General features: G+C 39.2%; 1 protein-coding gene across 1 annotated transcript in view; it reads left to right on the top strand.

Moving 5' to 3' along the window:
- LOC121920315 (protein CFAP20DC-like) overlaps positions 1–24869 on the top strand; it is a 63762-nt gene that overhangs the window by 20372 nt on the left and 18521 nt on the right. The window contains exons 4-5 of the mRNA XM_042447446.1: positions 19810–19946; positions 20946–21129. Coding sequence (XP_042303380.1) covers positions 19810–19946; positions 20946–21129 — 321 coding nt within the window. The remainder of the gene's footprint in view (positions 1–19809; positions 19947–20945; positions 21130–24869) is intronic.

Below are 24869 nucleotides of genomic sequence, written 5' to 3'. Positions count from 1 at the left end.
TTGTAATCTGGTCTTCCTCTTTTCCTGCCTTCTACCTTGTCAAACATCATTGTCTTTTCTAAGATAGTCTCATTTTAGTCATCTTGGCTTCTAGGGAGAGTTCAACTTGATTTGTCTAGGACCTCTTTATTTGTCTTTTTGGCAGTCCATGGTATCTGCAGAACTCTTCTTCAGCACCTCATTTCAAGTGGGTTGATTTCTCTTTATATCAGTTTCTTCATTGTCCAGCTTTCACAACTATTCCTAGAAATTGAAAATACAATGGCATGGGCAGTCCTGATTTTGGTATTCAATTATATGGCACCTGGTGGCGCAGTGGTTAAATGCCTGTACTGCAGCCACTCACTCATAAACCATAAGGTTGCAAGTTCAATATCAGCGAAAGGACTCAAGCTCAACTCAGGCTTGCATCCTTCTGAGATCACTAAAATGAGTACCCAGATTGTTGGGGGCATTTAGCTTATACTTTGTAAACTGCTTAGGGGGTGCTTAAGTGCACTGATAAGCGATATAGAAATGTACTTGCTATTGGTATTACTATATATATCCTTTACACTTCAGGATCTTGTCCAGTTCCTTCATATTTACTCTTCCAAGACCTTGTCTTCTTCTAATTAATGACTGAGTCAGGCTATAACAAATCTTTAACTATCTCAGTGTCTTCATTGTGTGTCTCTGATAAAGAAAGCAAGGCATAATTGTACCTCTCCATAAGCCCTTTTACAGTGAGATTGCACTATACGTGAACTTCTCTTCTGCGGCTTTCAGCATACACTGAAGCCACAGTGCAATGTTAATAATGACACGCACCACACCACGTGCATGTGCCTGTTATTTTCAATGGCACATGAACATACGCGGTTTTCCCCTTATGCGAGGGGAGGGGTCCAGAAAAGACCCACCACATGAGGGAAGGCAGGACTATATATGAATTGTTTACAGAAAAGGCATGGTATTGGTCTGTATCCATATAGCAGCTTGACATTTTGTGCTTTGAAAAAATGGTGAATGCTCAATGAAGGAAGAGACGCAAATCTAGAGGATTACTCTTGCACTCATTTGGAGAATGAGGAGGACAAAATCAGTGAAATATTCTGTCCTTCAGAATATGTGATTGGTCCCTTTAAGAAATGGTCACTTACATTGGCTCTAAGCCACATACCATACTGAACTTGCTTGAAGTTTCCATTTAAAGAAAGAAATACTTTCAAAACTGCCATCCTCTTTCAAGAACAGATATGTTAATAATCTCTCTTGAAAGGAAGGTTTTGTTCTCCTATTAAATTCCATAATGAGAAAAGATCTTTATTAATATGAATGGCAAAAAAATAAGAAAGGTGAATAATTTAATTTAGAATACCATTGTAGTACTTCTGTTTCAAATATAATGAAAACAAAAAGGTAATAGAGCTCATTTAATTTTGGATAACCACTTAGAGGGATAATTATTTTTTATTTTTTATTTCCTGCTCTATATAACACCATGATCTGCTTTAATTTTATAAGCCATTTAATTATATGTTTGAATAAAAATTCAAGACTTCATCTAGGTATTTCAGTGTCTTTTATTTTAAAGTTCAAGGACACTTTGATGCATGATATAAAATCTTAAAGGGTGGGGCAATATGAGCTTGGGCTCATTGGATGGATTCATTGAAAACTTTTAATGACACTATTAATATTTTTATGTGTGGAATAAAAACTACTTTGCTGATTATTCAACTTTCACATGTCCTGTAGTGAATATACATTATCATGATATCATGCAAGCATGAAACATGTGATAATTTCCATTTAATAAATATCATGCAGTATCTCAAAACAAGTAATGAAATGATCTAGGTAGCAGCTAAATTACTCAGGTTACTTAGATATTCAGATAAATATAAGTGTTCCTTATATCAAAATTTGGTGACAAAACATAACATGAAGGACATTGAATTAATTATGTTATAGGTTTAAATTAGCCAAGATGTTGGGGAGGCATAGACCTGACTAGCCCATTCTCTGTTTGGACCTTGAATTTTAGCTTTTATCACATCAATGAAGCTAACCCCTTTGTTGGCAAAATTATCACTATACTGTACAGAAGAACCAAGAATGATTAAATTCTAGCCAATAACCAGACAAGAAGGTCTACGTCCAATACTCAGTGCCCTTCGAAATCTAACACTGGTTGCCCAAGATATTTCACTGTGCCTTTAGATCAGCCTCTATGAGTATGATCTGCAGTAAAATGCTTTCTCATTAACATCTGTTAGTGAAATTACATGCATATTAAGGTTGTCATAGAATTATTTGGCTTTTCTAGGTTGTGTTTTGCACATTATGTTCTCACTATATTCTCTCTATTCACTGTGTGCAAAATTTTCAGATAGGTAAATATGGTAGTCTGTTGCAACAAAACTACAGTGTAGCACATTTAAGGGTAATAGATTTTATAGCATTTAATTTTGTATGGATAATAATCCACTTTATGAAATGCATGTAGTGTAGTCTTAAGAGTTTCCGATATATATTCAAGTAATATATGGCAGAGTGGGATTGCTGCAAAACTGTGTGCAACAAGTACTGACAATGACAATTCTGTTACCACAGTTCTGTTACCAATATACATATCAAAGAAAACAAAACTGGGAAGCACCCAATGTAATCTGTAGAAAACACAAGACATGTCTCCAGGAGTTCAGTGATGAATGATTTATTAATAAACAGCCTGTAATGCTCACAACCCAGGCCCAGCAGTCAGAGGCAGCCCAGTAATGCACTTGGCTGATGGACACTTCATTCCCTGCCTGAGCTGTGAGATATCACACCCACAGCTCAATCACTAGCTATAAGGTGTAACACTCAGTGATTATCCAGCTGCCAGGCATATATGGGTTTGAATATGAAGCTGACGAAATAGTCAGTTCTGGTATTGGAAGGGTTGTTTATTGAGAAAAATGAGATAGAAAGGAATAAAAGCATAGAATCACAATCCTGCCCTCCAGTTCCCAACAAGTAAGTATAAAGAAGAACAGAAAGCCAAGCATGTATCAAATAACATAAAAGGAAAGAAAGAGCAATCCCACACTCCAGCTCAACCTATCAGGAGGAAAGAAACCAGGCACCCAGCGTCTCTAGCTGGCAGCATGCCCTGGCAAAGCACTTCATGCGTATACATTGTTCATGTAAGGCTGCAAATTTCCCTGCAAGTCAAAGATCCTTTTGTCTGCTAGCATATTATATATTGTTGTCAGTTTTCACCAACTTAGCACATATACTATATCATCATGTTCTGACAGAGTTTGCACCAAGGGAACATGGGGGGGGGGAGGCATTCCCACCCACTCTGCAAGTTTTTTGCCTCATCCCAGGTGCCGGAGGAGCAAGGAGCTGCTTATCTGGGGCCGGTTCCAGACCGGCACTTGGGATGTCCGCAGGACGTCCCATTTTAAAAAAGGGGCGTCTCTTCTAGATGCCCCTGCCTCTAATACGGACTCTGTCCGTACAATATGGCACCGGCCGTTCCACACAGCCGGCGCCATCTTTATGTATCGGACGCTGTGTGTCCAAACGTGTCGCGGCGATTGTGATGTCGTGAATGCGCCCCTGGCGCCTCGCGACGTCACAGAGGCACCGCAAGAAGAAGCTCCATTTTGGAGCTTCTTTTTCGGTCCGTGCGGGAGCCGCGCGGTGTTGCTGCTGCGGCTCCCGCACAGAGCAAACAGCGGTGGCGGCAGACCGCCTCAAAGCGGCGGTTTATAACCTGCCTGTCTTTGGTCTGAAATGTCATCCGTGCTACCCTCTGTCCTATCACGGCCAAAGAGAATTTTCTATGACCAATTCTCACAACAAGGCCTATATATATTTAAAGCTAACTGCAGCCTGAACCAAAGTTTTGCTAGAACTATAAATCTCGGGGCTATACACAGCCTGATGCATTTTGGCTGGTATATGCTCTCAAAGGCTTTATTCAATGGCTTCTTTTATCCAGTGAGTTTTGTGTAGACTTTCATCTCCAGAAATTTCTGAAATTAAATTGCATACAGTTCTTGAGAGCATAAACAGGCTTGAGAGCATATACAGTTTGGGCTCTTTATTAATAAATCAGTCATTATTGAACACTTTGAGACAGAAGAACAGATATGTAATATTAATGTGATCTTGGATACCATATACTGTACAGTGTAATCACCTCATGGCAAATACAGTACCTCTATAAAAGTTGTAAAAAAGAAGAACATGGCTTTCTTTTTAAATTTCCTCTGAGGGTTATAATCTGTTGGAGTAGGGTGTCTTCTGAATCCTTCCTTTTCCACAAACTCTTCAAAAACTGTATTTCCTTCTTGCCAGCAAGCTGTTTTTATTGAAGCAGACTTTTAATACATAATCATGTCAGGATGGCTTTTATATGGGGTATATGTTTTAGTCATGCTTTTTAAGTTCTATATTTTTAATGTATTTTTATACTGTTTTTAGTTAGATTATTTTAATTCTTTTTAAATTTTATTGTAATGTTTTCAAAATATTTTTAATGGTGAGCTACCTTGGTGAGCTACCTTTAATGGTGAGCTACCTGGAAGAAAGATGGCATAAAAATGATATAAATAAATAAATAAATCCCTCATGAAGTGGAAGTGAAGTTATCACACTATAGTGTGAAAGAATTAATTATCTCCGGTACACAGTACCTACTCATTTTTTATTTTGCCTAATGTTTCATTTAGAAACAACAGAAGATGGACAAATGCTGAATTATATACCGTATATAGTTGAATATAAGTCGACCTCATGTATAAATCGAGGGCAGGTTTTGGGGCCAGAATTATGGATTTTGGTATCACCTGTGGATAAGTCGAGGGTAAAACATAAAACAAAGGATCTAAAGCAAAGAAAAACAGTATCAAAGAACTTACAAAATTCCACCAGGCATAATTGTATGTGCTCACACCAGTGACTATGAATGGATAAGAGAGTAGAGGGAGGTCACTGCATCTAGGACAGATTACACTCTTGGCTTTCACAAGAGTGTATGGTTCACAAGAGAGAATGGTTCTTTTTTTCATAAATGTAAAAAAACAGTACTTAGATTGACCCGTGGATGTCGACTGAGGTTTTTGGGGTCAATTTTTTGACTAAAATTTCTACACTTATACATGAGTATATACAGTAGGTTTCCCATTTCCTAGTCCAAACGTCTACCCAATAAGATCAGTCTGCCTGTTGTCACATGTGGAAATACTGTTGTTATGCTTTCTTCTCAGCTGCTTCTCTTTTCTCGTTCTCCATCTCCCCAAGCATATCTATCCACTGTCCTTCCTCTTCTTTCTTAGTACCAACAATCGTTTAAAAAACTGACATACCCTTTTCTTATTACGGCAGCCCTCAAACTTCAGCCAAGGCCCTTGGGACAGGTACTATAATGTAGTAGTTTGAGTGTTAGACTAGGACTCTGTGAGACCAGGGTTCAAATTCCCACTCAGCCATGGAAACTCATTGCATAATCTTCAGCAAATCACACTCTCTCAGTGTCAGAAGAAGGCAATGGCAAGTTCCCTCTGAAGAAATCTTGTTAAGATTTGATAGATTCTCCTTAGGCATTCCATAAATGAGAAATGACAAAGAGCCACATTGACAACAAAATGTGCCTTTCTACACCATTATAACAAATAATAGGGCAAACCATAACGAGAGCTGGCTCAAGATATTTTGTTGTCTGATTGAAAGGACAAGTTGTTGCACCTTTCTTTCCCTATGGAATGACCAACTGAACTGGAAATTGAACCTTACTTCATCCTTTCTCCCCCCCACCCCACCCAGCCATATACCTGTACCTTACAAAGGCCTGTCTGTTCTTTCCTTTTCCCTCAAACATTTGTTCAGCTGAAAGTTCCTAATTCATTGTGTACAAATAATTTCCATGAATTACAAATATAATTATGTGCTTCTGAAGAGCAATTTGGTATCCTGAATGCTTTCAGAAAAATTAATAAAACCAGTGTGGATCCAGTTAATCATTATGTGTGTAATTTGACTAAAATTTTATGATGTTAATTCCTTCAGTTCCCAGCCCAGATTAAGTACTGACTTTTAGTCAATGTAAAACTGCAGGAAGTACTCCCCCCCCTTCATTAATGGGACTGTGGTTTAATTGAACACAAAATCAAGTATGGTTACTTAAATAGAGCAATTCAACTTGCTAATGAAAGGATGTAGTGGTCCACTAAACACAAATCAAAACTGCTAATTTACTTAAAAATTAGCACTCCTTGCCTGAGTGCTTTTGTTTCCAAAGCAGCAATGCTTTTAGTCTTTTGTTGCTTCTTTCATGTGCTATCGGGGTAAGGACTGGTGCATTTGTGTAAAAGTTACATTTTTTACAGTGAAACACACAAACCATTGTTCTGAATTCATCTGCAGAAGTGTGCCTTAATCCATTCCTCTGTTAATTGTGAGCCAACCTTAAAAAAAGGCTTTTTGGTAAATCCACATCGTCTTTAACTATCATCAGGCTGCAGACTATATCCAAGCTTTCTCAATTCACACAGTACTGTCAGCACTTCATATCCAGAGATTCTGTATCCATGGAGTCCACCATCCATGGCTTGAAAATATTCCAGAAAATAATAATACAAAAATTAAAACTTGATTTTGCCATTTTATATAAGGAACTATAAGGAACACCATTTTATTATGCCACTGTACAGTATATAATGAGACTTATGCTTCCACAGTTTTTGGTATCCACAGGGGTCCTCAAACCACAGCGGATACCAAGGGCTTGCTGTATGTCATTGTTCTCATGGGACTCCCATCCTTAGATAAAGGATATTGCTCAAATATACTTACTGATGCATTCTGAATTAGTCCTGTAAACATGGCATATCTACATGAAAAATAACCATTTGATAAATACTACGGAATGTATTTTGTACAACAAATCCACATACATGTTGCTGTTTTAAAAATTAGTAATGTGTTCAGGTAGGCGGAAGGAATATCAACAATCTAAGATATGTAGACAACACAGTATTAATAGTGGAAAACATCAATGTCTTAGAACAATTAGTAAGGAAGGTCAAGAAAGAAAGTGCAAAGGCAGGTCTGCTGCTGAACATAAAGAAAAATAATGACCACAGAGCATCTACATAAATTCAACCTAGACAAAATGGAAATCAAAGAGTCCCCAAAGCTAAGAACAAACTCTGAACAGAATAGTGACTGCAGTCAAGAAATCTGAAGAAAACTAGGAATGAGAAGGGCAGCTATGAAAGAACTAGACAAGATTCTAACTGAGCACTAAAGTTAGAATCATCCAAGCCATTGTGTTCCTCATCACCATGTACGGATGTGAGAGTTGGACAGTGAAAAAAAGTGAATAAGAAGAAAATCAACTCATTTGAGTTGTGATACTGGAGAAGAGTACTGAGGATACTGTGGAGAGCAAAAAAGACAAACAAATGGGTCCTAGAACTGATCAAGCATCAAATCTTCGTGGAAGCTAAGGTGCTCGATAGACGGGCCCTATGGGATGCCGTCGTCACGTGCGAGGGGTGGCGCTTTCAGCATCTGCTTGTCTTGGCACCTTTATGATGCCGCAAGTGTGCCATTGGTGCCTTGCGGCATCACAACAGTGCCGCAAAACGAAACCGCTTTTTTCAGGTTCTTTTTGCTGCGCGAGGGAGCCACGCGGTTTGTCCGCTGCGGCTCCCTCGCGCAGCAAACCAGGGTGGTGGCAGACCGCCCTTTTGGGTGGTCTGTAGCCTGCCTAAGATGATAAAATTGAGGCTATTGTATTTTGGTCACATCATGAGAAGATGGGACTCATTAGAAAAGACAATAATGCTAGGAAAGGTAGAGGGCAACAGAAAGAGAGGAAGACTGCACGCCAGATGGCTGGCACAACTAGGGAGGTTTTAGGTTTGAGTCTGCAGGACCTAAGTAGAGCAGTCTAAGATGGAGGGTCTTGGAAATGTTTCATCCACAGGGTCACCAGACATCAATGGCAACCAAAAGGCAGTTAACAACAGCAACACAAAGTGTGCTTTCCAAACTAGTGTCTATATATTTTAGAAAGAGCCCTGCACAGTTGCATTCTCTGCTTCTAAATTAGATTGACAATTTCAGACTTTATAACAGTATTACCTGTCCTAATCTGAATTTAAGGAGATGCCTTGCACAACCTAGAAGAATTCACAGGAGACGTATTCAGAACTCCTGCAGGTCTCTGGTAATGTTGAGAGGCTTAAAATGGAATTATTTTAAGACGTGTATTAGCACATGAAAAAAAAAGATGTTCTCAGCCAATAAATAGATTAGATGCAGCGGATGTTTTTCTTATGTTGCTTCTTAACTAAAATTTGTACATTGGGGAAATGGTCAGCCATCATGATTTTTCTATTGTTGTTGGATTTTTATTTATTTATTTGATTGATTTGTATTCTGCCTTTCTCTCAGAAGGGACTCAAAGCCCATTACTATATACAGTAAGTTAAAACAGATAAAACTGTATGGACTATAAAAGTATAAAAAGCATTCAACCATCAGCCCAACTGATACTTTTACTTCAGCAACATAAAACATGATTAAAAAACATAAAACACATGTTACATATTGGAAAATAGCACACCTGATTGCATGTCCTTTTACCCTGACAAGTTAAGAAAAAGGCCTATTTAAACAGAAAGATTATTACCTTATGAGGAAAAAAACAGTAGAGAAAGAGGCAAATGGAATCTCCCTTTGGAAGGAGTTCCATAACTTAGGAGCCTCTATTGAGATAGCTCTCCCATGGCCTCACCAGATGAGCCTGGGAGGGTGGTGGGATGGAGACAGAGCCCTCCTCCAAAGATTGTAATATTGAGTATAGTCATATGGGAAGATACAGGCTTTTGGGTAGAGCAGCTTCACAGCATTAAAAACAGTACAATTAGAAACATAAAAAATAAAATTAGGGTAGGCTGGACCTAAGCCATAAGAGGCTTAGTTTTTTGTGAGGTTTTCGGGCTATGGGGCCATGGTTCTGGGTCCTAGTCTCTGGAGCAGCAGAAAACAAGTCAGCTCCCTCCTCAATATGACATCCCTTCAAGTATTTAAACAGGGCTATCATATCACCTCTTAACCTTCTCTTCTCCAGGCTAAACATCCCCAACTCCCTAAGGCATTCCTCAAAGGGCATGGTTTCCAGACCCTTCACCATTTTAGTTGCCCATGCTCTAGTTTCTCAACATCCTTTTTAAATTGTGGTGCCCAGAATTGGACACAATATTCCAGGTGGGGCCTAACCAGAGCAGAATAGAGTGGCACTATTACTTCCCTTGATCTAGACACTATACTTCTATTGATGCAGCCTAAAATCACATTGGCCTTTTTAGCTGCCGCATCGCACTGTTGACTCATGTTCAACTTGTGGTCTACTTGGACTCCCAGATCCCTTTGACATGTAGTCTTGTTCAGCCAGGTGTCACCCATCCTATATCTGTTCATTTCATTTTTCTGCTCTAAGTGCAGTACCTTGCATTTCTCCGTGCTGAAATTCATTTTATTATCTTTGGCCCAGCTTTCTAGTCTTCAACTTAACATAAGAGGTTTATTAGGTCAAGACCAGGATTTTAAATTACCGTATATACTTGACTATAAGTCAACCTCATGTATAAGTTGAGGGAAGATTTGGGGGCCAAAATTAGGGATATTGATATGACCCATTGATAAGTCGAGAGTAAAACTTAGAGGCATGTAACAAAGGATGTAAAGGATGAAGTAAAGGAAAACAATGTCAAAGAACATTAAAAAATTCCAGCAGATACTCATACTAAAGGCTGGCTTAATGAGAAACAGTGAGGGGTTCAGTGCTTGCAGGATAGATGATGTTCTTGCCTTTCACCAGGGGATGGCTTCTTGTTAAAATAAATGTTAAAGTACAGTGTTTACATTGATCCGTGGATAAGTCAAAACAGGTTTTGGAGGTCAATTTTTTGACTTAAATTTCTAGACTTACACATGAGTATATACAGTATGCCTGAATATGAGCTAATGGGTTGTGAATAGGTTTCAACAAACTCCACATAACTAGCCCTAATCAGTAGTCTAGTCCCAGCATTTTGGACCTGGTGGAATTTTTGAATAGTTTCCATAGGCAGCCCCATGTAGAGTACATTACAGTAATCCCCCTGAGATGTGATCTTATGATGGCTAGATATGGCTTCTCAAGAAACAGGCATAGCTGACACAGTAGTTTTAACTGTGCAGACACACTCCTGACCACCACAGAAATATAGGCCTCCAGATACGGGGGTGAACCTAAGAGTATTTTTAAGCCACACTCAATAATATGCTGGAAGCTTGTATGCATGTGTGTGCGTTTTAAAAAAAACACCAGCTTCCCTATTAGTACTTACCATTTCATCAATATCACAAATGGAAAACAAAGGAAATCTCATTTTTTAAAAGATTTGCAACACTTGCATTTTACCATTCTCACCACATTCTTTTTGGCAAGCATCAAAATGATGGTTAAGCTATCATGAGTGATATGAATAGAAGCATATGTTAATTCAGTGTTATACACCTTTCAATGAAACTCTCCATCAAGAGCAGTTTTTGTCCAGCCTTTCCAAAACTCATAGAATTTAGTGATGGTGATGGTGGTAGTAGCAGTAATTAGTAGTAGTAGTTCTAATAAGTAGTAGCAGTAGTAGTAGTAGTAGTTATAGTGCAAAAATTATACTGTTTCTATAAAATGTTACAGTAAAAGCAGAAACTATAATTAAATAGCTAAAATAATGAGAATAGTCAATGTAATGAAGATAAAGTGACTGTTTCAAGAAAGGCAATTAGAAGATGCACCTCCAGCTTTTACCATCCAAACTACAAAGGTATATAGCCCTTGGTAAAGTAGTAAAATAATTAGTGGGTACATCCCTGGCCTATGCCAAGTTCATCTGTGTGTGTGTGAACTAGAAAAAATGAAATGCCTTGAGCTTCTGGTTTTAATCTAATCTTTATTTTTAAACTTGAACTATGAATAGGAGATGAATTCTTTTGCCATCCTTATCCTTTCAAAGTTCCCAAGCCAGGACTTCCTGGAAGTGAGTACTTTGATAGGTTTAAGCTTCAATTTAATGAGCAATTTCATCTTTTATCTTCCAAACTTTATTTTTTTTTAATGTTGTTGTTCCACTACTAATCAAAAGCTGAAACTTCTTTTTAGACTGCTTTTAACTATACCTAGTTGTATCATGCCTTGTATGTGTTGATGTTTCCAATTAACTGCAGTCAATTAATGTGATCATGAATGGAAAATGTTCATGTCAATCTGTTTTACTAATTGATATGGGGGCAGAGAACATCACAAAGTAGTCAGAAAATGATAGACATTGATGCAAAACTGAAAAAGGTCACCCAGCCTGAGGGAGCTATTCCATCACTCCTTAAAATTTTAGAATCTCCCAATTTAGCAGGGGCAAGAGCCATCAAAGAGTAGAAGGTTATTTTCTTTTGCTACATGCAGGGAAGTTATGAAGCCAATTTTCTGATTAGTTTACCCTAACCTCTTTGCAACATGGGAGTACAAGGGAGCAAATCGAAAAAGGCCTGATGGTGTCCCAGTACACCTTGTAATTTGTTTCTCTTTCAGCATGGCCTCTTAAGTATGTAAGAAGAACCTGCTGGAGCAGGTCAAAGACCAGCTTAGTTCAGCTTTTGTTAATAGATTGCCATTCAGATGCCTGCAGGAAACTCACAAGTAGGGTATGAATGCATAGCACACTCTAGCTCATCTTCCCCAGGATCAAAGACTCTGATACAACTGATCCTTCATGGCTAATAGGCATTGGTAGTCTAATTGCATATTAAAGCCATCCATGTTGCTGGCCATTACTGGAACTTGTGGAAACAAATTCCATAATTTAACTATGTGCTGTGTGAAGACATAGCTTCTTTCATCTGTCTGCCATGTGGTCTTCATTAGATGACTTCAAATTCTAGTTTTACAAGGGGGAGAAAAACTTCTCCCAGTATACTTTCTCCACATCATGCATAATTTATACACTTCTTCCACGTCTTCACATGCTCAAGACTGAAGCACTGGAAGAAGATGCTGAGGGCAATAAAGCTTGATTCCAGTTATAATATGTGGAGAAACCTCAGTTAGATTGGCTTTAATGCATAAAAAGAGGTTTGTGGTGCATAACGTATCATTTTAATAAGTTATGGGAAATTAGAATCGATCAGGTATTAACACATCTGAATGAAATAAGTGAAATTATTATAATAGTCTATTGTTTTATAATTTATTAGATTGTTTTCCGTTCTTAGGCAGTGTGTTTTTTATTTTTCCAGTTTTGCTTTCCATTTTTTCTTTCTGTCATTATTTTTCTATGACTGAATTTATTAAACAAACATGTTTTTAATGATGAAGAGTGAAAGTTAGATTAGGTTTAAAATTCAGTATCTATTGCCAGTATATTTTAATATACGTGTTTAATGGCCAGTAGGTTGCAATATACCCCACTGGTCATATATTTGATATATTTTCAACAAGCTTTCCTATAGTTCACCTGTGAAATAAACATTGTTAAGAATCTAACATTAATACAAACATAACTTTTTGTTTATTCTGAGCCATTGGATTTCAGAGAACAGTCTGTTTGTGGGTGGGTTATATTATGCAGACCAGAATGTCCAACCTCTTAGTTTGGGAGTAGCTGGATCCTTCTTCTCTTGTTTATTTATAATCATTGTTTAGACCTCTCCCTCCCAAATATTAAAGAATATTTGCCTTTCATTCCTTTGAGCTAATCTCTTCAAAGATATAATCAAATACATCCATCCGTACACATACCACTCAAATCAGTGAAACTCAAAAATAGGCATGAGTAATTTCATTCCCATTTATTTCAGTGGGTGTTATTTTAACAGAATGAGATTTAGCAAGCTCTGGATCTAATTCAAGGTACAGTGGACCCTTGTTATACGCTGGGGTTTGGTTCCAAGATCCTCCGTGTATAACAAAATCTGTGTATGCTCAAGTCCCATTAAATATAATGACATAGCAAAATGGTGTCCCTTATAAAAAATGAAAAATCAAGGTAAATTTATATTTTTTTGGGACATTTTCAAACCGTGTATGCTTGAATCCGTGTATAAAAAATCTGTGTATAAGAAGGGCCGACTGTACTTGATTCAGGGTTTATAGGGTTCAATAGTGGCTAAAATCTTGCCATTCCCTGGCCATTGGTCTACAGGGAATGGACCACAGCTAAGCAATTATAGACCCCGTTCACTTTCACCTATTTGCACTGGATGGAACTGGGCAGAATTGGATCCCCTCCTCCCGAAAGTGCCCACTTTCATTTACCTTAATCGGGGTCATTTACCCCTGAATGCCCTTGCTGCTCTTTGCGGAGAGTTCACATTTGCAGTACCAGTTTAAAAGAAGGCTCCTTTGCTGTCAATCAAATTCTCTTCCGCTTTCGTCAAAGGTGATGTTTCCTACAGCAATTGGCCAAGCGGATGGGTGCTTCTCCCCTTCTTTTTTTTAAAAAAACTGGTGGCATAGTGTGCATATTCTGTCAAATTGTGTTTGTTTGTGCATAACCACCACCACCCAACACTCTCCTGGACACACAACAACCCTACACCACTTAATCCCCCCCACCATTCTCTCTTCCATACGCACATCCCCACAAAACAAAAACTTACAATCCTACACACACACACTCCCACACAGCCCCTAAAAACCCTCTCAATGCCTTACCCAGGAGGACCCAAAGCCCTGTTGAATCCCATCGAGCTCAACCTCGGAGCCCAGGTGCCTTCAGACACAGAGAGCGAGAGAGAGAGAGAGAGAGATTGTGCACGCGCATTGCCACTGCTGCTGTGCCCCCTCTTTCACACGTCTTCTGTGGCTGGGGAATACACACACACACACACACACACACACACACACAGTCTCAAGCGGCACCATACCAACCTAGGCCTCCTCTCGACCTTCCTTCTGCAGGCCTCCAATCCACGGCCTCACCTGCATCCAGCCCCCGGGGCATCCTTCGAGGAGGTGGAGGAGGAGGAGGATGCAGGGCAGAGGGCAGCATACAGGAGGCATCAGCCAGGCCTGGCCCGATCGGGAGGAGCCACGCAACAGGCCGCCTTGGCATGCTCCTCGGGGATATATATATATATATATATATATATACACACACACACACACACACACACACACACATATATATATACACACACACACACACATACATACGTGTGTGTGTGTTGTGTGTGTGGAAGACACCCCACACACAAAGAGAGGCAGAGACAGGAGTTGTGGGTCCATGAGAGGGCCCTCCTCTTTGGCCACCTCAGATACACACACACACACATATATGCCAGCAGCAAGCAAGATGTAGCACAAGCACACACATTCTATCCATATGTATCCATCATTTGCATAATCTGTCAAAATAAAATAACAAAAAAGGGGGGAAAGCCACTTGCAAAGCAACCAGCGAGAGGGGAAGCATGCCCTCGCACCTAAATCCCTCCCTGAACCTGACCCAGTTACGAACGGGGCTGAGTTCTCATTTGCCGGCAGCAGGGAAGAGCCGTTTTTTTCAAAAAGAAAGGGTAAATAGTCCACTTTGAGAAGAACTGCGCTAAGGGAGATTTGCCCTGGATCTCTTGTGCAAGCCCTTGATCGAGTAGTGTAAAATTCGGCACGAGTGAGAACTTCCAACTTTTAAACCGGGTTGGGAACTGAGGTAAAAGGTAGTCTGAATGGCCCCGTAGTAAACCTTGGTTTTTCTCTTGTGTGAACTGTTTAGTCTTGGAGCTTCTCATAACACCACAAATAGTTTAAACTTGAAATTGTTGATGCTAACTACGAAATGGTTAACTAGTTATAAAATAAAATAAAGCACAGAAACAATGGAACATGGAACTAATACACAATTATTTTGTAGATATTTTATTTTTGTTTGTATTTACATTTTGATTGCTTAATTGTTTTTGTAAACTGGCATAGTCACTTGGTGTGAATTGTAAAATGTTTATGATGAATATGCTAGTGATGATCTGGCTGTAATAGGCTGGATGATGGCAAATAAACCAGAGCTGAATCTTGGTAAGATGGCTTGATGATACTCAAGTCTGGGAACTGGATATGCAATCTACCCTGGATGGGATTGCACTTCCCATGAAGGAGCAGGTGTGTAGTTTTGGTGGTAGAGGTTGTAATAGGCTAGATGAGGGCAAGTAAATCAGAGCTGAATAAGATGGCTTGATAAAATGGCTTGATGATTCTCAAATCTAGGAATCTGGTAAGCAATCTACCCTGAATGGGGTTGCATCTCTGTGAAGGAACAAGTGTGTAGTTAGGGAGTACTTTTAGATCTGTCTTTGTCATTGGAGGTCCAAGTGGACTCCATGCCATGGAGTGTTTGGTGCCAGTTCGGGCTGGTGCTTAAGTTACGGTCTTTCCTTTACAGTCTTGGTCACTTTCCAAATTAGACTGAAGTTGAAGATTAATCAGAAGCTACAGCTAGTACAAAATATAACACCAAATTGTTCGCTAGAATACCATACAGGAAGGGAATAACACCAGTCTTAAAGGAACTGCACTGATTGCCAATTAACTTCTGGTCTGAATTGAAGGTGCTGGTAAATCCCTAGACACCTTGGGCTCTCAGTACTTAAAGGAACATCTCTCTCTTCATTCATTCATTCATTCATTCATTCATTCAGTCACACACACACACACACACACACACACACACACACACACACACACAGAGTTGCCTGAGAATTTAAGTCTACAAGAGGGATCCTTCTCTGTGTCCTAGCATTGGGGGCAACACAAAATAGGAGAACATGGCAGAGGGCCTTCTCAGCTGTGGCATCCTAATTGTGAAATGCTGTGCCTGTGGAGTTCTGCCTGGCTCCAACATTGATTTATTTCCTGTGCCAAGCTAAAAAAATAACTTTTTATTAAATCTTTTGGGGACTAACATATTTCAAGTATACATGCACATGGTTCTAAATTGCTAGGTTTTTTAAAGTGTTTTTAACTGTTGTTTTTAAGTTTTAACTGTTACTATGTTTAATATTTATCTTATTTGAATAATTTATACTTTTTAGTCTGGAAATGTTTTAAATTGTTTATATTGTATGCTGCAGTGAGATTCTGTACTAAATGGCAGGATAAACATGTTTTAATAAATAATAACTACTGGCCAACAGCTCCAGTGTTTGCAAAGTACCAAAAAAAATCTTTAGTGGGGTTCAGGTATCAGTGGTAGCAGGGAGTAGTACATTTGTACGATTAAAACTAGTGCACCAGCTATGTCTGTACCTTGAGATGTCAGATCTGGCTATGGTAACACATACTTTATTTACATCCCAGTTGGATTACTGTAATGCACTCTGTGTGAAGCTGCCTTTGCAAAATGTTGGGAAACTTCAGCACATTCAAAATGTTGCAGCTATACTGCTGTCTAGGGCTAGTTATAAGGAGCATATAACTCCCTTGCTGAAATAGCTTCATTAGCTACCAATTCCCAGGTACAATTCAAAATGTTACTTATGATCCTAAAAACTGTATACAGTATAGGTTCAGATTATCTGGAAGCCCATATCTCCCCATATGAGCCTACCTGAGTCTGAGGCGCATTACAGACCGCCCTAAAGCAGGCGTTCTGCCATCGCCGTCATTAGCTACGCTGAGAAGCCCTGGCGGCCAGACCACGAGGCTTCCCAGCACAGCTAAAAAGGAGCGCCGAAATGGGGCTCCTTTTTGGCCCCCAGAAGTGGCAGCGCGAGGCGTGCACTCGTGGTGTCACTTCTGCCGTGCCATGTCTGGACGCTGTGCGTCTGAGACATAAATATGGCGGTGCCCGTGTGAACAGGCACCGCCATTTACTACGTGCTCCGCGCGTCCTAGGAACGGGCCCAGTTAGGAATGTGAGACCCTTCCTAACCCTACCACGCCCTTTCCTAACCGTAGGACGCGCAGAGCGCATAGTAAATGGCGGTATGTAACGCGCCTTAGATTCTCTGGCGAAGAGTTTTCTCTCCATCCTGTTACCCTCCCAGGCTTGTCTGGTGAGTACACAGGAGAAAACCTTTTCAGTGGCTGCTTCTAGGCAATGAAACTTCTTTCAGAGGAACATCCACTTTGACCCTTTCTGTGTTCTCTTTTTGAAAACAGGCAAAGACTTTTCTAATAAAAGTATTTGTTTGACTTAAATTAGCACTTAATTGGTTGGGATAGAAGGATGTGCTGTTTCATTGTGCAATATGCCTTTTATATGCTCTAAAATTAATGTCTAAAAATGTATTTTAATAGGATTGATTCGTATGCTGCTTTAACTTTTGTATCCCATGTTGGTTTAACTCTTTTGTTTAAATGTATATTGCCAGGCACATTGGGAACATACATTGGGAGAAAGGCAGGCTATAAATCAAATAAATAAAAAAATATCATGAAGGAATAGGAAATCCAAAACAGCTCTGTGTTTTGTGGGAATCATTTACCAGTGTTTGGCAGGCATTGGTTGTATTTGGGAGTTCTCTTATGGCAGTGGCCCCCAAACTGTGCCCTTTGAGAGATTTTGGACTTCAGCTCTCAGAAGCCTCAGCCATGTTGGCCAATAGTCTGATTTTGAAGTCCAAAATCACTTAAAAAGCACAGCTTGGGGACCACTGCCTTATGGGAATTGGTTGTGTGTGTGTGTGTGTGTGTGTGTGTGTGTGTGTGTGTGTGTGGAAAAGGTGTCACCCAGATGGGGGTGAATGCCTTTCCAGCATTCCTTGATAACTAGGGATTATGCAGGGCACTTGCCCAGGTGGTTCCTTCTCCTGTCATCTCAGTAGTCCGGCACTAGGCCAGAGATGGGGCTCATCAATAAACATCCGTGTTGGTCATTGCCTGGATCTGGACCCATGCATTTGGCCTAACCCTATTTCAACTTTAATCAATAAAGTTGTAGCCTATTTTTCTCAATTTATGTTGCATTGTATGGTTATTGTTAGCATTGCATCCTTGCCTTTTGGCAAGCAAGGAAATCTAAAACAGCTCTGTGACTTGTTTGTGGTAATGGAATGCTAGGCTCTTTGTTATGAGGGTGGCAAAGAAATGGAGATGAGAGGAACAATAGCATGGAGGTTAATGGCACACGGTGAGGTGGAATGCTTAAAATGATGGACAAGAGTACTCTGCACTGCATGTCTGTTGCTATCTCTCATATAATAAATAACATAGAATGGCAGAAGGTATGGAAGTTACAGGAAACAATGCTAATTGCAGTATGACTACTGTACCTAAATAATATGCAGGGGTAGCTGTGTTGGCCATTTAGTAAATTCAGACAAAAATCCACCAAACAGTGATATCTTTATTGGCAAATCAAAATGCACAGTATACGTGTTGCAAGCTTTCGAAGCTCTACTGGCTTCTTCATCAGGCAAGATGTTACATACCAAACAGGAGAAAAAAAATGGAGATGTTAGTAGGATGCCTTCATTTTGTTGTAGGCAGAGCAAAACAAAGGCCTGTGGCCTCACAGGAATGGAGACATATTAGATTGCAAAAGAGGAGTCCTTGTTGATATGCAAATAGATTTTAAATTTCCTGGAGTTTGAGAATCTCCCTATTGCTAGAGGAGGAAGGGCCAGACTGCTAAACATAACTTCCCCATACCATATTAACTAAGGAGAGAAACAACAAAATGCAGGCATCTTACTAACATCTCCGATTTTTCTCCTGTTTGGTGTGTAACATCTTGCCTGATAAAGAAGCCAATGGAGCTTCAAAAGCTTGCAGCAAGTATATTGTGCATTTTGATTGGCCAATAACGGCATCCCTGTTTGGTGGATTTTTGTTTGTACCTAAATAATGTTATTCTGAAACTTTTTAAAATCTGAGATTAATCCAAATGGAAAACAAGCTGCCTTGAGTCCTGTTAAGGGAGAAAGTGAGGGATATAAATCAAATAAATAAATAAATAAATAAGGAATACTATTTAAACATGAAAGCAATCAAACTTAAAATGTAACAGTTGAAGTAACAAGATAGATTCATGAAGCTTTTTAATTAATTTCTTAGTGTAATATTCATAAAAATGTGAGTGATTACAATAAGAAAAATGGGACACGTGTGAAAGAATTTAAAAAGTTAACAGAGGAACAAGGGACAAACGAAGGAATTAAATGTGGTAACTGCTGTTTAAAATTGAGCAAAGTATTTCAGTAAGAAATCCTCAATCTTGTTTTACTATCATTTGTTTCCATACACTGTGACATATCTCTTAATGATGTATCCAGCTATTTAATCAAGATAGTGTTAGACGATTGTCAAGTGCATGATAAGTTACAAAGTTCAGCATTACAGCATCATGTAAATAACAAGTTTGTTGCCAGCTGAGTTTCAAGGCAGTGAATAAAGAAGGCCTTTTTATGATAAATACTTCTTATTGGACAATATTTTGGCCTTTCAAATATTTCTTACATATGAAGATTCCCAGAGAATGTAATTTGGAAGAGATTTCAGAATCTGTTTTTTCATCTAACAGTACAAGAATGAGAAGCATCATTGGAGAAATATCTCTTAATTTAAATGAAAGTTCTATCAGTAAATTGTGCAAGATCTTCTCCACTTTGTCTCTTTTCACATTGTTCCTTATTCGCCTTGTATTTTATGATACAGAAAAATAGCTTCAGTTTAGGACATAGAGGGACATTTTTTCCTGTTAAAATCTATTACCTATCACAGTAACAGTGTTCACAGTATCAGATTTCTGATAGTTGTTGTTAGTAATTGTTCTTACTGTTTTGTAGATCATCTAACGAACCGAGGATCGGCCACTATACGGAATAGTAAAAATCACGATATATCGCACATTGCATTTGGATCGAAAGTCTTTGGTCCACCTCCTCCCTCAGGTCGAAGAATCAACACAAGAGCATCTGGGGAGGTAGGAATATACTTGGTTACATAAAAACAAATCTGGAATCATGTACATAGAGGTTTGTGCATGCTATCAATACCAATAAACATTAAATGTTGTTATTATTGTTGTTATTATTATGCTTTATTAATATAGTGCTGAAGAAGTTGGCCATTAGTTTGTCACACACATTTTCAGCTGCAAACCAAATCTCTCATAGCTTCAATTAATTTAACCACTTCAGCTTACTCAAAACAATTTAACAATCATTTTCTGTTGGATTAAAGTACAGTATTTTCCCCATACAGTTTTGTTGCAATTAATAAATGCTATTCATTTACTTCTTGTTATTAATAATATCATCTCCAGTTATACCGAATAATGCTGCTAAAGAGTTTAATCAAAATGTATGTTCCACTACAAATGATATTATACTACAAAATTATCTCTACTTTTTTTTTCCTGACATCAATCCTAATACATGTAGAAATTTACTCTAAGGGTCTTACACCTCCAATGTTTAAATCTCAAGAAACTTATTAAAAACATGCTGGCACTGAGTACCAACAGAGTACAGTTTGAAATGGATTTGATAGTTCAGCCCATATCAAACTATTTTTCCTCAGATTACAATTCCCAAATCCCTTTTCCACTGAACTCTCAGAACTATGAAACTTTTTGCCAAAACTATATTAACCATGTACAATTTCGTAAATAATGCTTTACATTCTCTTCTTTTTTCTGATGATTCCCCTGCTGTTAATTTTCTAAGTATGCAAGAGATATCAAATAAATTTATTTTTCTATAAACCCATATTTGTAGATATTGGGAGGTTGAGTTCCATATCTCAGTATCGAAATACTTTGTGTTGACTTGATGTCATTGTGCTACATTTGGATGTTTTGAAGTTCTGAAAAAATGAACTTGAATTCCACTTTTATCATCATCACCATCATCATCATCATCTTTGTCTGCTACCTACAGTTTTGAATTGTTTTTTGAGCCATTAACCTACTTTTTTATAGGTAACAAAATCTGCAAGCATTAAAACTAACAGATCATGCCAAGTGCCTGCCTTTGAAAAGGGGAAAGAGCCAATACAGATCATTGGCAGGACTAAACGCTCCCCTTCTCCACTTGATGTAGCAGCTTTAGAGCAAGGAAACAAAGAAAATATTCACTGCACAAACCAGATGTTGGTGGATCAAGGTAAGATAATAATGCAATTGCTACAAATGCTACACTGAGGAATTTACCGAACTGTTCATGCATAAGAGCAGCAAGATGGTTTTGTCTGTACCTAATGTTTAGCAAACGTCTGTTGCTTCATTCTCTCATAGGTAATTATTGCAGATACCAGTTTCAACACTGGTTGTTCCTCTCCAATCCATTGTGCATTACTCCTTCATATAATGTGTATCTTGAAAAATAGTATTATTATAATACAATTATTTTCATATAAAAATTTTCACCATGTGCTCCTTTTGTTTTAACTACCTACTCAGAAATAATTGAAAGGTTTCTAGGGGCCTGAGTAGACAGGCAGGATACCACTAGCCAGGTACATGGTGTCCTGCTCCTGGTTCCAACCCAAGTCAATCCCTGGGCTGGCATGGCAACAGACAGGTCTTTATACATGCACCCATTACTATGCAATGGACCCACTGCCGCCGCACCCTTTCCTACTGCCACCGTCACAACTTCCCTGAAGGCACCCAACATGACCCCATGAGGGTGAAAATGGGGTGCCTGGCTACACCCTTGTGGCCAGGCACCCCTTTCTGATGGGCCTTCTGGGATGTCGCAATGGCAATGGCAGCAGGTAAGGGGCATCTAGTCTGCCGGCTGTTGCCTCGGAGTTTCCAGAAAACTCTCTAGCAAACAGTCTTTTTACACTAGTTTAAGACTTCTTTAAGATGCAGTGCCTCAGCAGTTAAGATGCTGACTCTGATGATTGCAAGATTGGCAGGTCGGCAGTTCAAGGTCCAAGTGCCGCGTGACAGAGTGAGCTCCCATCACTTGTCCCAGCTTCTGCCAACCTAGCAGTTCCAAAGTATTTAAAGTTCAAGTAGATAAATAGGTACCACTTTAATGGGAAGGTAACAGCATCCTCTGCAGTCACGCTGGCCACATGACCATGGAGTCATCTTTGAAACCCTGGTTCTTCCGCTTAGTAACAGAAATGAACATAACCCTCTATGGTCAGACACAACTAGGCAATCTTATCAAAGGGGAAACTTTTACTTTTAACACCCTTTTGGGCTGGGATCTGTCTGGGACTGCAGTATCAGCACCTGGACTGACCAATTCCAGCCTGGGAATAATGGCCTGCATTGTCCACATAGGACGGTGCAAAGCTGAGGGAACACAGCCTATTTGGCCTGTATGTATAAACCATTGAACAGTCCTATTTAAAGTCTACACTGTATTAATCACAGTCTGACATCACAGCAAAAAATCAGGGATGGAGCAGGGAACAGTATCTTCCATGGCTTGTACTCAGAAAATGACTCAGTATATTGATCTGAAACTTGGCAGTGTGGGAGAGATTGTTCAAAGCTGGTTTATGAACTTGTTTAGCTAGCAAGTCTAAGAAATTGGTTATTTGTAAGAATGACCCCAAGGAGTATGACAGGTGTTTTAAAAATAGATTTTGTTTATGGTTAGATTTGTCAGACATTTCCCCCCTTTGTTGGCATCTTCTGTGAAATAATTTATTTCATTAGGTTGGGAAGAAGGTCTGGCAGTGCTTGTCCAACTCCTTTATGCTTTGTTGTTTATTTTTCTGGGTTTTTATCTTTCGTATTCATCCTAAATATTTTGATTTAATGACTAAGTACATGCTAAACTCTGCATATGCTTACCAAAGGGCTGAAGTCTGTGGCAGGGGCCCTTCTCTGAGTCCCTTCAGTAGAAGTAATACACATGCGAAGGCATGGTGTTGGCCTTGTATGCTGTTGCTCTGTAGTTGTAGAATACTTTTCTCTTAGTGGCCCAATTGGCCCCAAGATTGATGTCTTTCCAGTGTCAATTAAAACATGACCTTTTAATACAGCCTTTTGGTCTGTATTTTATTCAAGTCTGCACATGTGCAGTTTTAAATTGCCTTAAACTTTTCAAAGAAATTAACCTCACTTGTTTTAACTTGTGAAAATGTTTAATTATTGTTTTTATGTGCCTTAAAGGCAATTCCAAGGGGAACATATTACTGAGTTTTCTTGTCAGAGTTCTTTTGGGGCGGGGGGGGGGTGTCACATTGGCTTCCTCTGAGGCTGAGAGCGTGTGACTTGCCCAAGGTTACCAAGTGGATTTCCATGACTGAGTGAAGATTCAAACCCTGGTCTCCCAGTGCCCTAGTCTGACACTCAAATTATTGCACCACACTAGTCAGGATTGTTTCATATGCTGTTTAAATTAGGGGTAGGGAAAGTGCAGCCCATGGGCCATATGTAACTTCCTAGGGTCTTTTTTGTGCCAATTTTTTCTTCTTCATTAATGCTCTCCAATGCTCTCGATCAGATGCAGTGTGTAATTTATCTATGCCTCTAGCAACTCTGAGTTCAGACTTCCGCCCTCCAATAGGAATGAGCCATAAAATTGACCTTTAAATTATTCCTTGTTGGAAAAGAGCTATTTCTGGCTCTAAAATAGCTCAGAGAGGGCCAAAAACATGGATATGTTTCCCTCGACACCCTCTAAGGAGCACTCGAGGAAAAAATAAAAAATTCAGAAGATGTAACCCCTCCATGGTCTTCTGGGGGCCAGAGTGGCCCCCTAACTCCTGGCAGATGCCCGTCCCAATTTTAAATTATTTTTACTTATTTAAATTGTTTTGAACCATTTAAATTAATTTGATTGTGCATTCTGCTGAGAACATTTGCTGTAGTGTGGTTTCAAATATTTTAAGCATGTTCATCTTCATTGTCATCATCTCTTTTCTGAGAAAACACAAGTTATTTTTTTCAGGCTGAATATATATTAATAAATTTTGAAGACGCCCCTTACTCATTTTGTAATTATCCTTTAAGAGTCCGTTTCTGCATTAAATATAAGAAAATCTTAGGTTAGATATATATTCATGTACTGTATATACTCAACTATAAGTTGACTTCATATATAAATTGAGCGCAAGTCATGGGACCAGGATTATTGATTTTGTTATGAGCTGTGAACAAGTCAAGGATAAACTTAGGGGCATGTAACAAAAGCGGTAAAGGATGAAGTACACTGCTCCCTCGGGTTACGAAATTAATTCGTTCCGCGGCCGCTTTCGTAACCCGAAAAGCCTTCGTAAGCCGAAATGCCATAGGCGCTAATGGGGAAAAGCCGCGATTCCGTGCGAAAAAGCCGAAAAAAGCACCAAAAATTTTTTCGTAACCCGAAAAACATTCGTAACCCGGAACAATTATTTCCTATGGGATTTTTTCGTATCCCGGAAATTTCGTAACCTGGGTATTTCGTATCCCGAGGTACCACTGTATAGGAAAACAATGCCAAAGAACGTAAACAATTCTGGTTTTGCTCAAACTAAAGGCTGGGTGGATGAGGAGGGAACTACAGTAAATGGTGGCTGCGTGATGTGGGGGAGGGAAGTAGGCACAGATGGGGCTAAGAAAATGCACACGTGCAGAAAGGATGAAAAAACAAAACAAAGACAATAATGACCATGCTAGCAGTGACTATAGGCTTTAGCTTTAATGTGATAACTTCCCCTAATTTAAACCTAGAAATGCTGACATACACACAGAGATGTCTTATTCAAGTCCTTTAAAGTATGCTTCCTCTTGGTGTTCCTTTGAGGGGAAGTGCCAAAGAGCTGCTGCCATTTTCCTGCCCAGGTATTCAAAAAGATCAGAAACAGTACTGTGACGGAGAGAGTATAGGGGGTCAGTGCTTCTTTCAGATGGTTCTGGAACAGGCTAAATTCTTGCCTTTCACCACTCTACTCA

This window comes from Sceloporus undulatus, chromosome 2 (assembly GCF_019175285.1).
Source record: "Sceloporus undulatus isolate JIND9_A2432 ecotype Alabama chromosome 2, SceUnd_v1.1, whole genome shotgun sequence".
Lineage (NCBI taxonomy): Eukaryota > Metazoa > Chordata > Lepidosauria > Squamata > Phrynosomatidae > Sceloporus > Sceloporus undulatus.
This window is presented reverse-complemented; position numbering and strand designations above follow the sequence as displayed.